This window comes from Silurus aristotelis, assembly GCF_946808225.1.
Source record: "Silurus aristotelis genome assembly, chromosome: 2".
Lineage (NCBI taxonomy): Eukaryota > Metazoa > Chordata > Actinopteri > Siluriformes > Siluridae > Silurus > Silurus aristotelis.
Genome location: NC_139575.1, coordinates 29,162,761 through 29,177,921, shown reverse-complemented (window position 1 = coordinate 29,177,921; position 15,161 = coordinate 29,162,761). Strand labels below are relative to the sequence as shown.

Sequence of the window (15,161 nt, the reverse complement as noted above, 5' to 3'; positions counted from 1 at the left end):
GAATTACATTTACATTAACGGCATTTGGCAGATGCCCTTATCCATATCATCTCATTCATACAAATGAGCAGATATGGGGTTAAGGGACTTGCTTAGGGGCCCAGTAGTTATTTACCATACGATCCAGAGTCTAATGCCTTCAACACTAAGCTACCACCTCTCAATTACTACATCTGGGGTAATTTCACTCTGATAGCATTTAGTAGCATTGCATTTTAATTGCTTTAACTTGGATGAAATGCTTGGAATAGCATTCCATTAACTTTTCATAAAACACTGGCAGGTATAACATCATTCTTCACTTCCTTTATCATAGTGGGGTTCAGTTGTACCATTCAGACCAAGGTTTCCTTGTTAACTTATGGTTAGTTTTAGTTGCAATATTTTTGCAAAGAATTGCTGGTCAGATGGAAAAAGAAACTTGTGGGGGTCTCAACACCCCCCCAGAGTTCCTAGCCAAGTTAGAATACACGTCTCTAAAGATAAGCGCTTGTATAACAACACTTGCAACAGCTAAACCTTTTAAAAGTCAAGTTCTGGAATCATCTGGGCTGTTTAAAGCCCGGTTGAAAGAAGTATTTCACAACATTAAGTGTAACAATGAAACGTTATTGGAAAATAGTTGCTTCTGGATTTAATCACCATGTGGTTAATTTCCCTTTAAATGCATACCCAGTCATGCATGTTTTATTCTTTGAAATAATAATAATATTCCTACTGAAATAATGAATGTATTATACTTTAAAACAATAATTCATCAACTCATCAACTCACTTTGGCTTCCTCCCTCGCTGCCTTGGTGTGGTTGTCACATCTGTTCCCTGTGTTTTTGACTTGACCGCTTGAACTTTCTTGACCTTTTTAGCATCCTTTGCTACCTTCCCTTCCACCTTCTTTGTCTTTTTTAGCTCCTTCAGTGCTTTTGATTTCTTCAGGAGCAGGCCCTTTCCCTCTTTCTGTTCCTTCTTTTTCTTTGGTCTAATGTCGCACTCTCTGTCCTCTCTTGTGTCTTTCTTGTCTTTTTTTTTGCGTTTTTTTCTCACCCTGGGCCCACCTCCTCCATCATCCTCCTCACTATTGACAGGTGAACCAGAAAGGTGGGGACTGGAGCTGTTAGATCCTTGGACTACCTCCCTCATGCTGGCGAGCTTTGCATGAGCCACACAGTGGTTAGATGGCCCATCGATGATGCGGATCTGCTCCTTGCCAAAGTGGCCTATGGAAAAAGTTGTTTGTGCATTCTGCTCTGGGGCAGTGTTGGCTGAAGTTGCTGAAGTGTGCATTAAAATGTGTGTGGCAGACATCTGTAAAAACAATAAAGCAAGCATAAATAAACTTTCCAATCAAATACAAGAACAACAAAACATTTTTGGATTAAAGAAATAAACTACTACAGATCACACAAATTTAACATAAGTTCGTCCTCCAAAGCAAAACAAAAAACAGGCATTTAGGTGCTACAATATTAAAGAATTGTATGGTAACACTCATCCCCCCCAGAGGTCTCACTAAATCTTTTTCAAGCTGATCAAAATATTTTAGGGCATTTTAATCAAGGCAAACTTCAAAATATAAATACATTTTAGGATAAGCTAATGCCCGAGAACAACAGTAGGAATTCACCAAGTCATTTTTGTTGTGTTTGTCCCTTCCCTATGGAGTCAGATTTATTTATTTTATCACCTTGACATGAGCTGCTCAGCTAACACTTTCCTTACAACCCTTAGACCTAGTCAGTGCCCCTAGGTGTGCACTTCTCATGCAGGAAATTGGAAGCTGCTTTAAAGCAAATCACACATTAAGGTGATTTTCATTCTCCTGTCTCCATCTCACTAGGCATCCTTGGCCTGCCACAGCACTTTACATTTTGTATACTGGTCTCACTGTGTTTTGCACAAATTTTTTGACCAATAAATTAATTTGCGATTAATGATTTTGTGAATTTGTCTGTGCCATCCCCTCTGAAAGTATTAAAACAGTTGAGCCAATTTTTCTTTAAATACAATGAAAAACTTGTCTTTGAGATCAAAAGACAAATAGATCAGAATTTCAGCTTCATGTTCTGATATTTACCACACAAATCCTCACATACCTAAGTTTCCTCTCTAATGTCCCCTCTAAACTCCCACGCTCTTAATTCAGCCCAGCAGAACCAAGGTAAAGGTTTGCTTGAGCTGTGAAGAGAGGCAAGAGGCATTACTAGACAAGGCATGCAAACAGACCACAATCCATCTAATTCTAAATCAATGTGGGACACCATTATTTGAATTAGAGGTGAAGGTATGTGCATAAGGATGCTCACAAGTACCTTCTAGTGCCAGTCATAATTAAATTCCAAGGACAAATGCAGAGTAAGGAAAATGGTTCGTCCTCACCTCACCAATTCTCTAGAAGGCAAACTGGTCAGGGTTTTAGGCATTTGTATAGGAAATGTTTCTAAATAAGATTCAGATTAGTAAGGAGCTATGGAGAATGTGTGCAACAGAGTTCTTGAAAGAGATCCTGACTGATTGGGAAACTTTTTCTTGTTACACCCTGTTAATGAACTATACAAATTATTTTTAAAGGATTTAAATCTAATTGCACTCGTGCAAAATCTAATTGCACTTGCAAACGGTACAAATGATATATATATATATATATATATATATATATAATCTCACACGCACACACACACACACACACACACACACACAGTGGTACCCCGCTTATCGACCGGCTCAAACATCGCCCTTTGCGCTTAGCGAACAGTTTTTCGACTGAAATTTGCGCCCGCTGAACAACCAAATGCCTGCTTATCGACTTTTTTTTTTATCCCGACCCACATGGAGCATTTTTTGTTACTTTTGTAATGTTTTTAATTGATACTTGTTACTGTATTATTGTCAGAAATCCACCTGCCACGCCCCCTTCGGCAGCTGTCAAAACCTCCGCTTTCCCTGAAGCCTCTGGCTTCAATAATGCACACCTGGGGCTCATGATTCACTCATCCCCAGCTCCTATATAAACCCTTTATTCATCCACACTACTTGTAGGTTATTGTTATGTGAAGGTGTTTGGTGCATGTTTGTCTGTGTTTTCCCTGTCACACGTATTCCTATGCGTTTCTTCCTTTCCGGACTCCACGCGCTCTCCACGGCTGCGCTTTCTTTCCAAAGCGCACCCCGGATTACCTTTTTCCTCCCGTGCGTTCGCCCGTTAATTGTTAATAAATGGGTATCGGTGGAGGTCGGAAATGGATTAATTGGTTTTCCATTATTTCTTATGGGATAATTACATTCGCTCTTCGACCTATTCGCATTTCGACCGGTTTTATTTAAGGAACGGATTAAGTTCGATAAGCGGGGTACCACTGTGTGTGTGTGTGTGTAATTATATATATATATATATATATATAAACGAAATTCACAGATTTGGTATGTGCCTCTGTATTTAAGTCACGATTTGGTGACTAATTTCGAGACGATTAGGGGGAATAAAATGCAAAACATAAAATTGCTTATAATTTTTTATTAATGCAGTTTATTATTATTATTATTAATATTTGTAGTCAACATTTGAACAGTTTACATTTTACAAACTATTTTAAATAAAATACATGCTTGGTTAAATACTAGTTTAGAATATTTTATAAAAATAGAATAAACCTATTTATAAAAGAAATTCAAATTATTATTATATTGATTAAATTAAGTAAACAATAAAATTGCCAAAAATTAAATTAATTAAATAAACTTTTATTCACATTTGGGAAATACAAATATGTAAGCAAGTGTGTGGGTGTGTTTTACATTTAAAATTTAATTTCCTAAAGATATGATTTAAATAACTGTTTAACTTATTTCAGCATACATTAACAAATGCCATCATTCCTTCCATACCTTATTCATTCCCTTCCTCGATATGCAAAATTGAGGAGAATATTCAAGAGAAATTCTTAAAAATGGACATAAAACGCTAAAGAATAGCTATGGATTCAAGATTTAAATTTTAATTAACATTTTAATTTCTCTGCAAGTTGTATCCTGCATATACAGTGGGGCAAAAAAGTATGTTAGCCACCAATTGTGCAAGTTCTCCCACTTAAAAAGATGAAAAAGGCCTGTAATGTTCATTATAGGTACACTTCAACTATAAAAGACAAAATTAGAAGGAAAAAAAAATCCAGAAAATCACATTGTCTGATTTTTAAAGAATTTATTTGCAAATTATGGTGGAAAATAAGTATTTGGTCACCTACAAAAAAGCAAGATTTCTGGCTCTCACAGACCTATAACAACTTCTTTAAGAGCCTCCTCTGTCCTCCACTTGTTATCTGTATTAATGCCACTTGTTTGAACTCATCAGTATAAAAGACACCTGTCCACAACCTCAAACAGTCAGACTCCAAACTCCACTATGGCCAAGACCAAAGAGCTGTCAAAGGACACCAGAAACAAAATTGTAGACCTGCACCAGGCTAGGAAGACTGAATCTGCAATAGATAAGCAGCTTGGTTTGAAGAAATCAACCGTGAAAGCAATTATTAGAAAATGGAGGACAAGACCACAGATAATCTCCCTCGATCTGGGGCTCCACGCAAGATCTCACCCCGTGGTGTCAAAATGATCACAAGAACGCTGAGCAAAAATCCCAGAACCACACGTGGGGACCTAGTGAATGACCTGCAGAGAGATGGGACCAAAGTAACAAAGGCTACCATCAGTAACACACTACACCGCCAGGGACTCAAATCCTGCAGTGCCAGACGTGTCCCTCTGCTTAAGCCAGTACATGTCCAGGCCCGTCTGAAGTTTGCTAGAGAGCATTTGGATGATCCAGAAGAGGATTGGGAGAATGTCATATGGTCAAATAAAACCAAAATAGAACTTCTTGGTAAAAACTCAAGTTGTGTTTGGAGGATAAAGAATGCTAAGTTGCATCCAAAGAACACCATACCTACTGTGAAGCACAGAGGTGGAAACATCATGCTTTGGGGCTGTTTTTCTGCAAAGGGACCAGGACGACTGATCCGTGTAAAGGAAAGAATGAATGTGGCCATGTATCGTGAAATTTTGAGTGAAAACCTCCGTCCATCAGCAAGGGCACTGAAGATGAAACGTGGCTGGGTTTTTCTGCATGACAATGATCCCAAACACACCACCCAGGCAACGAAGGAGTGGCTTCGTAAGAAGCATTTCAAGGTCCTGGAGTGGCCTAGCCAGTCTACAGATCTCAACCCCATAGAAAATCTTTGGAGGGAGTTGAAAATCTGTGTTGCCCAGTGACATCCCCAAAACATCACTGCTCTAGAGGAGATCTGCATGGTGGAATGGGCCAAACTACCAGCAACAGTGTGTTAAAAACCTTGTGGAGACTTACAGAAAATGTAAGAAAAAAATATTCACCTGCTGCCCAATATATCTCACCTACTAACAGGTACCATGATAAAGAGATTATACCTTATTTACTTTACTGGACATAATGTTATAATTGGTTGGTGTGTATACATATACATATTTAACTTTTAATTGCACAATGCTACTATTTCATTGCTTGCACTTCTAGTAGATACTAAATTGTGTTTTGTTGCCGAGTACTGAGCACTGTGCACTTAAAAAGTTCTACTAGTTCCAGTCTGGGAAATTTAGACACCCAGGCAAATTCTTGTCATGTTACTAAAAACATTCCAAAACAATTTTTCCAAGTGACAGAGGACATTACTGTGCTAAAGGTCACTGGAATATTGCTGCCATGAAGGTGTGTACATGGTCTGAAACAATGTTTAGGTAGGTGGGACTTGTCAAAGTAACATGAATGCCAGGACCCAAAGTTTCCCTTCAGAACACTGCGTAAAGCTTCACGCTGCCTCCACCAGCATGCCTTCTTTCGAGAAAAAAAGAATGCTGCTGCCATTTTTTTGTCCAGCTAAGCAACAAACACACACATCTGCCGGTCTACTTTATGTAAAGTAAAACGTGATTCATCAAACCAAGTCACCTTTTCTATTGTCCCTTAATACAGTTCTGATGCTCACCCATTGTAGGAACTTTTAGTAGTGGTTGGGGGACCGCATGCACACTCCGGGGCATGCACAATGGCCAGGGCAACACAGCCCAATATGCAGCCACAAAACAGCCGGTTAGATCTACCAGTTGGGATTATTCACTTGACTTTTAAATAGTTTTAATGTTATAGCTGATTGGTGTCTTAAACATGAAGAGAGCTCAGTACAATAAACAGGAAGGGTTGAAGGTATATTTCTGAACTACAGTACATTAAGCTAAGTGGTTCTGCCATTGGAGCACATGTGTGAGCCCCCCCCCAAAAGAAAACCCAATGACACACACAGGCACTCAGACACCCTCAGCATTGCATCTGCAGACAGGTATGGGCATAATATCAATGAATCACAAGCTTTCCTCTGCGGCCTATTAATCAAGGCCGCTGTCATGGCAACAGGCTTGCAACCAAGCCATGGGAAGCAGCAATGCAATTTCTGCATTTCTGTCATAAAATTCACAACAAATTTTAAGATAAAGCCAAACAAAATAGCTAGAAAACATTTGATAGAAAATAGAAGAGTGTTTTTTTCTTTTCCCATCTCATAATAACTATTTTTACTTAATAGATGTGTAAAACTACAGAATTTCACTCCAGATTTCAGTTTAGCGTATTCCTTTTCAGATGTTTCTTTTCTGCTTGTGATGTGCACGCACACAGAGATGCACCCATACACACATGTATACAGAGAATTCTCCATGAATGCAGCTCATTAATTCTGAACACGTATATATTTTAGTATAAATACTTGCCAGGCAAATATGCCAATCCAATCACACATTCACAAAGAAACACAGTCCAATAGAGTACTCTATGGAATCAATACAAGCTCAAAACAGCCAGAAGCAACAGCTGCAGACTGGTCAATGCCACACTCCTCTCCTCCTAAAAAAAGGTTGCCTTTGTTACACAGTTCCTCTTTCTATAAACACAGAAACCATAATCGTGTTGGGATATGCTTATATCAAACTGACAAATTCTTGGGGGGAATTTTTGTATTTTTTTTTATACAGATCAAATTAAATACATTTAAATCATATGCCGCAGTGTTTTAATCTGACAGAAAGGTGTGATTGAAATCAAATTCTCATAACTATAGCAATATAAATGTATAATGTTTGTTTATAATATCTTGATGCATTTAAATTTTTTTACATTTTTAAATACCCACTCAAATCCTCTTTAAATTTAAATTCTTTTAATTAGTTAAAGCAGTCTAAAATGTTTTTTTTTGTCATGAAATATAGATTTAAGTAATACAGAATAAACTGTTAGGATATGGTCATCCCCAGCAATAAACTGGATGTTCATTTTTTTTATTTTTATTAACTAATTTATTGTAGTCAAGGGGGGGGGGGGGGGGGGGGCAGTGAATCCGAAGCTCATCCCAGGAACATTGGAAACAAGATAGGAATGCACCCTAGATGGAACACTATTCCATCGCAGAGCCCCATCAGTTCAGAAGGAAGAATAAAGGCAGCCAAAAGTAGCCAATTGACTACCATAGTGCTTCCAGCTCGAGATCATGCCAGGGACTCTGGAGCAACAAGGTGGCAACTCTACCCACTGCACCACCATGCTGTCTTGTCAAATGTCCTCTTCTATAAGAATGGATAAGGTTGGTGGTTGTCTGGCGTGTAACAGCACACAAATTCGAATTCTAGTTTATATGATGGTGGCTCAAAATAACAGCTTTTAACAAAACAATGCTACATTATTATTATGCAATATTTACATGATCAATTCAGATTTTTTGTAAACTAATGCATAACTAACTGATTAGATTCTTCACATTGGCCAGAGTGCTAATGTTTAATTAGCCATGTACAATCTGTTGTGACTCACAAGAAGCTCTAAAGACTCTGCTGAAGGCTGCTGATTAATTATTTTCCATTCTGCTGTTAGCTAGTTATGTTGTTCAAGTCAGCGTAGCTCTTTTGAAATCATGTGTTCTCCACTCTACCATTTGCTCTCCTTTACTTCCTCTCTATGACGATTTCTTTAACCAGGATTTAAAATGTCAGGACATTTGACATGTTTTTAAAGCAGAAACTAAAAGGAAAACACTATTTGTACAATACAGACAGACGATGTCATGACATGTTTGCGTTTTTTGAGCTAGTGTGCTGTATGCATATTTGGCACATTGTAAGGTTTTACCTATAGTACCAACTGTACAGTTGTTGCTAAATCTCAAGATTGATGTTTTTGTGCACGTTAAAATGCTTTTCTGCTCACCGTGGTTGTAACGAGTTTATTATACGAGTTAAAAAAAAATTCCAGGCAGCCTAAACCAATCTGCTAATTCTCTAAAATCTCTTATAAAGAAGGCATTTTTCACCTACAGAACTATGTGAACAAAACTATCAAGCAGCCAAATTATAACAGAGTAGCATGACTGTGCAGGTTAATAGATGTTCCTAATAAAATAGGTGGGCATGTACTTACCAATCTTACCAATGTTCTTACCATGTACTTATTTCAAAATGGATTCAATTCCTTATTTTCCCAAAACTTCTACAAACAATATGACAATGACAACGTGAAGTTTGAAATCTGTGCAAATATTTTATTTTTATATATATATATATATATATATATATATATATATATAAATAAATAAAATAATTAAAAAAAAATCGCATGTACATGAGTATTCACAGCCTCAAATACTTTGTTGAAGCACCGTTGGCACAGTAACAGCCTCAAGTCCTTTTGAGTATAATGCTACAAGTTTGGCACACCTATTTTTGAGAAGTTTCTCCGATTCGTCTGAAAAACCTCTTTCTCAAGCTCCATCAGGTTGGATGAAGAGCATCGGTGCACAGCTATTTTCAAATCTCTCCAGCGATAATTAATCGAGGTAAAGTCTGGGCTCTGGCTGGGCCACTCAAGGATATTCACAAAGTTATTATGTAGCCACTCTCTAGTTATCTGTGCTGTGTGCTTAGGGTCGTCGTCCTGTTGGAATATAAACTGTCGCCCCAGTCTGAGGTCCAGAGCACTCTGGAGTAGGTTTTCACCAAGGATGTTTTTGTGCATTGCTGCATTCATTCTTCCCTCGATCCTGACTAGTCTCCCAGTTCATGACTCTAAAAAACATCCCTGCAGCATGATGCTGCCACCACCATGCTTCACTGTAGGGATAGTATTCAGGCCAATTATGGCTCTTCTATGCAAGCTAGAGCAATGAAATTGAGGAATTCACCAAAGGGAGTTCTATAGTCTACAGAGTAAAAGCAGTACCGAGTCTAACAGAAAAAGGAGTAGAGGGCCAAAATGTACTGCTCCTTTAGAGAACAAGCACCTCAGGGTGTCAATTTTCATGACAGACATTTAACTAGTCCTCAGCCCACAGCACGGCTCAACAGCACACGATATTAAAGTGTCAACATCCAAATTAAAATAATAATACATTTTATATAAAGGTGCTCGTCAAAACACTCAAGGACACCGTGCAATTAAGTGATAATCATAAAAACAAGACAAACTACAAACAGCAGCTGTTTATCTGTTAAAACCGCCTATAATCCCACTGTAACTAAAAAAAGAAAATATGACATTTTGACATTAACAGAGGAACTTATTTAAGCCAGAGAACAAGAAAGATGTTACCAGACTGCCTCACACCAAAGTCAAACAGAGTGGGAAGCTGAATGGTTCGGAGTTGTTTTGGAACAGGGAAGGTTGCAGACATATTTCATGTTAAAGGAATACAAAACCCACAAGGCTACCATTCCACACTTCAGTGCAATGCAATTCAACCTGGATTGTAGTTAATTGGTACCGAGTCATCATACAACAAGTAACCAGGCCTTAATCCGACTGAGATAACCTGGATCGTAACGTCAAAATGAAATATCCAAATAGCAAAGAATACCAAGTATCAAAGATGTTGCCACATAAAATTAAAAGAAGACATATAATAAATAGTAAAACTAAAAAAAGTTACTATAATGGTATATGAATCAGAAGCTGGTAAGCACTTTTGTTGAGAATATATTATATTGCCAATCATGGGTGATAATAGGGGGTGGTGGAAGGTCGAGAAGATGCCCCCCTATATGGCTTTTGTGCAATTTTAGATTTCACCATTAAAATACAGTTTAACAATATGCATTGTTTGTCTACATGTTGATAGGAAGCAGGAGAGCAGATTAGCTAAAAGGTTGTGTCTATTTTTTTACATTTGTTTATAGTTTTGGTATGAAAATTTGAAAAGACTAGATGATCGACAAAATGGCTAAGAGTCCCAAAACGCTGGAATCTGGAGCGGTTAGCCAGGCCTCCACGGACAGCGCCGATCCTGAGCACAAACCAAAAATGTCTGCAAACTTTATTGAGGTTGGGCCTTTTCAAATATTTCATTACCAGCATCGGACGGTAGAAAGTTCAGGAAATAATAGTATGCGAATTATGAATGGACTGAATATAGCCCTGGTCTTGATTGTGCTTTTTTTGTATGTAACACATATGAGAAACACAGTAAGCCGGGAGAGACCGTCACAGTACGCAGTATTGCAGTACGTTTAATTAAAAAGGCCATTCACATAAATTTGGATAATACAGTTACAGGTACAAAAAGACACTCACATTTTGTGCAGATTATTAATTTCATTTTCTTCTTCATTCATTAATGAGGACTGAAAGAGGAATAGGATGGTGGAAACTGAAAGAGAAAGACTGTAGTGTGAGGTTCAGGGAAGAGGTCAGACAGGGGCTCGATGGTGGTGAAGATGTGCTGGATGATTGGGAAACTACTGCAGAAGTGATAAGGGAGACTGCTAGAAGGGTACTTGGTGTGACATCTGGAAATAGAAAGGAAGACAAAGAGACATGGTGGTGGAACGAGGACATGCAGGAAAGCATGAGGCAAGAGGTTGGTGAAACAGAATTGGGATCGACAGAGTAATGAGAAAAGTAGGAAGGAGTACCGTAATTTCCGGACTATAAAGCGCACCCTTATATAAGCCGCACACTAAATTTGACAAATATTTTTATTTTTTAACATAAATAAGTGTCTAATGTACTTTACACAGGCTTTAACGAAAGACACGTTGTAACGGGTGAAATATGTTGCGCTTCTATTAGGAGCATAGTGGTATTTTGGGAAAAGGTATTACTGCGTGTGTGTGGAGACCGAGGATGTCCTTTTTATTTTCTGATGCTCATTTCTAAGTTTCTTTGACCAACCCATAACGCTGTTGCAAAGAAAAAAAAAAAGCATGAGTTTTGGAAACCTGTCTGTGTTTATATGATTTCTGTTTTGGAGTTAGTGAGCTCTCCCTTCACCCAGACTCAACGCGCTACAACAGCTTGTATCTAAACAGTAGCCGACCAAGTAAGTCATTGTTCACCGTCTTCCTCCTTTCTTTCACAACTACAGTGGTACCTTGACCTACGAGTGCATTAATGTACAAGTTTTCCGAGGTACGAGCGGTCACTCGGTCGTTTTTTTTGCTTTGTTACGTGAGCAAAAAATTGAGGTACGAGCTCGAGATGCCGCTGCTAGATGGTAAAGCGAAGCCAGAAAGTGAAGATTTTGACGAAAATTAAGATAAGCAAAGAAGAAAAGTAAACATTTTAAAGTTTAGGGATACGTAGTGTACAGGAGTGATAGTAAAAAACGAGTTTTCCCTCCGCCGCCGCTTATCACCTCTACCCCCCCTCCACACACACACACACACACACACACACACACACACACACACACACACACACACACACACACACACACACACACACACACACACACACACACACCCCCCCCCCCCCCCCCCCCACCGGCGTTTTCGTTAGCTCAAGTCGTCTCATCTCCAAGGAAAATACACTGAATAAAACCTTATTATATCTTTAAATACTCTTTCTATTATGTTTTTATACAAGATTTGTTATTAAGAAGTGTATTTTCCAATTGAAACATAAAAATGGGGTGTCATTTTGAGGCTTGGAACGGATTAATGCCATTTTAAGTATTTTCAATATGGAAAACTGATGTGATGTGCGAGCAAATTGAGCTCGTCCACGGAACAAATTAAACTCGTAGGTCAAGGTACAACTGTATTTCTCTGGGGAGTTTATCACACAGGTGAGGTGCGTTTTTTCATTTCCGTTGGGAAATTTCATTGGTCTAATGTTATGGGGTTCAGTTTTTTGGCTTGAAGTTCGTAAAACCGGGAAAAACCCAGGAAAAATCCATAAATTAGCCGCTTCGTTGTTTAAGCCGCGGGGTTCAAAACGTGGGAAAAAAGTAACGGCTTATAGTCCGAAAAATACGGTACAAGAAGATGCGGCAGCAAGTGAAGAGCGATGTGGCAAAAGTAAAGGAAAAGGTATATAAGGAGCTGTATGAGAAGTTGGACACTAAGGAAGGAGAAATGGATTTACCGAGCTGGGAAGGATGTGCTGCAAGTTAGAGCAAAAAAGGATGGAGATGGAAATGTGTTGACTAGTGAGGAGAGGGTGTTGAGAAGATGGAGGGAGTATTTTGAGCAGCTGTTGAACAAGGAAAACGAGAGAGAGAGAGAAGGTTGGATGGTGTGGAGATGCTGAAGCAGGAAGTGGATAAGATTAGTAAGGAGGAAGTGAGAGCAGAGATTAAGGGGATGGAGAGTGGAAAGTTTGTTTAACCAGATGACATACCAGTACACTGTAAAAAATGATTTTGGTGGGCGGTAAATATTACCCTTGCCAATAGTGTACCATTTACTTAATGTGTAAGTCAGCACTTTTAATTGTATAATGATGAGTAAAATTAACCCACACTACCTAATTATTTATAGTAATAACTGCAAACTAAAAAAAAACCTTTGTAATATAGACCTAAAAACGTTGGCCTTTCTGTTAGAGCAAGAGCTATTTGGGGCACATGTTCGTTGGGCGAGCTGGATTGTGGAAGTTGACTACATTGTCATGCTTCAGTGCTGACGGTAAGATAATCTTTTAGCCTGCATATTTATCATGTAATAAAAGAAAACGGGCACTTGTTTAGTTTTATCTGTCATAAGATTGTGGTCATTGTTCTATGTTAGACGAGGAGTTCACGTATAGCTTCGGACATCGGTCATAACGAGCTAGCTAAAAACACATTTTCTCTTGTACTAATGTTAAAAATTAGCTTTTTCCGCATTATTGAAGCGCTAATGGTACTGCAAGAACGCGATTTCAAAACTTTTACCTGTGCTATTATATTCTAATCCAAGTTTTATTAAGTTACCGAAAGGTAGATAGTAACATAGCTAACTGTGTGTGACTCCATTACCAATGTTTAGGCTAACTGAAAGTTTACCAGAAAGCACGTTTAAATGTTAAAATGTAAGTGTTGTGGGTAAGACAAAAAGTTTGGTGTTAAGCTTTAGCTACAGCATTTAAAATATCATTTTAAAGTTGTGCTTAGGAAATGACGCTTGTCACGACAACAAATGTTATTTTAAATGTTAAAAAAAATAGACATATGGATGTGAATGTCAGTTATTCAATGTAATAGCAGTTTAATTTTAAATTCAGCAATTGTGCATAAATTAAGCCTACAATTGTCCACTCCATTATACAAAAATCCTGAGTAGGCTTAATTTATGCACAATTGCCGAATACACTATAGTGTTGAAACCTAAAACATTGTTTTGTTTTTTCAATTATGTCCATAGCCCCTTGTTGAAAAGCACTAATTTATATTAGTACAAACTACCTACCTAATTGTAGGTAGCTTGTACTAATATAAATTAGTGCTTTTCAACAAGGGGCTATGGACACATTTGCACACATTTTTCTGTTGTAACATGAATATGACTGACTTTAAGATGTGCAGCCATGAATTATGATTAGTTCAATGCCATATATGTGTCAATAATAAAGAATGTTGAAATGTTAAATGGAATGTTGCCAATGTAAATGTTTATACCAGTCTGCATGTGTCTGTCTATACTTTTTCAATTCGAAGAGAGGAGGTGGTGACTCTCAGCCCAGCTATCAGTGTCTTCAAAGAGAGGTGGCCAGCTTTATTCACTGAGACTCAAGTAAGAATAATTATATTTGTTATTCTTTTTCACTAATGTATTTATAAACACCAATAGTTTCCAACATTTATTCCTACATACACCCATCATACCCCTAAATGTGTAAATAAAGCAAATTAGAAATATTACTAATATATTTCATATATAAATCTTTAGAATTTCAAAATTGAATTTGGAAAGTGACTCGTCATTGGAAGAGTTGTCATTATTTTGTCCGTTTACTTATTTACTAGATCAAAGAGGAGTTCCGTCGGATAACAACTATTTCCCTAGAAGAAACATTTATGTTTAAGCTTGACAGTTACACACCCCGTCTTTTGCAGCTGATGCGTCCCAAAAGAGGTGCTGTTGGTACCAGGATGCGCCCTCTCCTTAACACTGTAAATGAGGTATGTTTTTTGTTCAAATAGTCTCAAAAGTGCAAACACTAATTTGTAGAAAAAAATGCTGGTCATTTAAATGCATTTCTTTACAGTCTCAGAGTATTGAGAATAAAAGGGATGCAGTGCTCTCCTGCTTCACTGAGTACCTAGGGAAGCCACAAGAAGAGCTCTTCCAAGACTCCCAGGTAAGTTACAAAATGACCAAAATACACAAGGTTTTTACAGAGAGCCTCATGAACGAACACTTTTCTCATTTACAGCATGTGGTTAGATTGATAAATGTTATTGGTTTCAAGCATTAAATTTTTCTCTTAACTTATTGCTTGCATTAAAGTTTCCCATGGCTGAGGACGATCCAGTAGACGTATCTATTGTGATAGAGGGCATCCAAGTGATCAGTGGGTGTGGATACAAAACCAAGGCATGCATATTGTTGATAGGATTAATCCATGCCCTCAACTCTGAATATCCCAAGAAGCTAAAGAATACTTTTTGAAGTATTTAAAAAACTTATTTTGGAGCTAGACGGAGGCAAGTGTCTCAAGAAGGTTCACAGCCTCAAAATTAAACCCATGGAATACACTGCTTCTTGCCTTTTTTGTTGTTGTTGTTAATGTCACAATGTTTTGAAATGTATCTCATTGTATACATAAAAAAAAAAATCTATTCAAGTATTAGTGTCTTAGGATACAGTAATTGGTAAATTTCAAATAGATGTTTG

General features: G+C 37.9%; 1 protein-coding gene and 1 long non-coding RNA gene across 11 annotated transcripts in view; one reads left to right on the top strand and one right to left on the bottom strand.

Annotated features, from left to right (window-relative positions):
• Positions 1 to 15,161, bottom strand: part of chd6 (chromodomain helicase DNA binding protein 6) — a 77,763-nt gene that overhangs the window by 40,823 nt on the left and 21,779 nt on the right. For all 10 annotated transcript variants that reach the window (XM_083531264.1, XM_083531265.1, XM_083531268.1 and 7 more), the window contains one exon: positions 775 to 1,304. In XM_083531264.1, the coding sequence (XP_083387390.1) occupies positions 775 to 1,304 (530 nt within the window). The remainder of the gene's footprint in view (positions 1 to 774; positions 1,305 to 15,161) is intronic.
• Positions 12,694 to 14,659, top strand: LOC310722374. The gene is made up of 4 exons (XR_014532347.1): positions 12,694 to 12,971; positions 13,982 to 14,057; positions 14,291 to 14,446; positions 14,533 to 14,659. It is a non-coding gene; the product is annotated as an uncharacterized lncRNA (long non-coding RNA).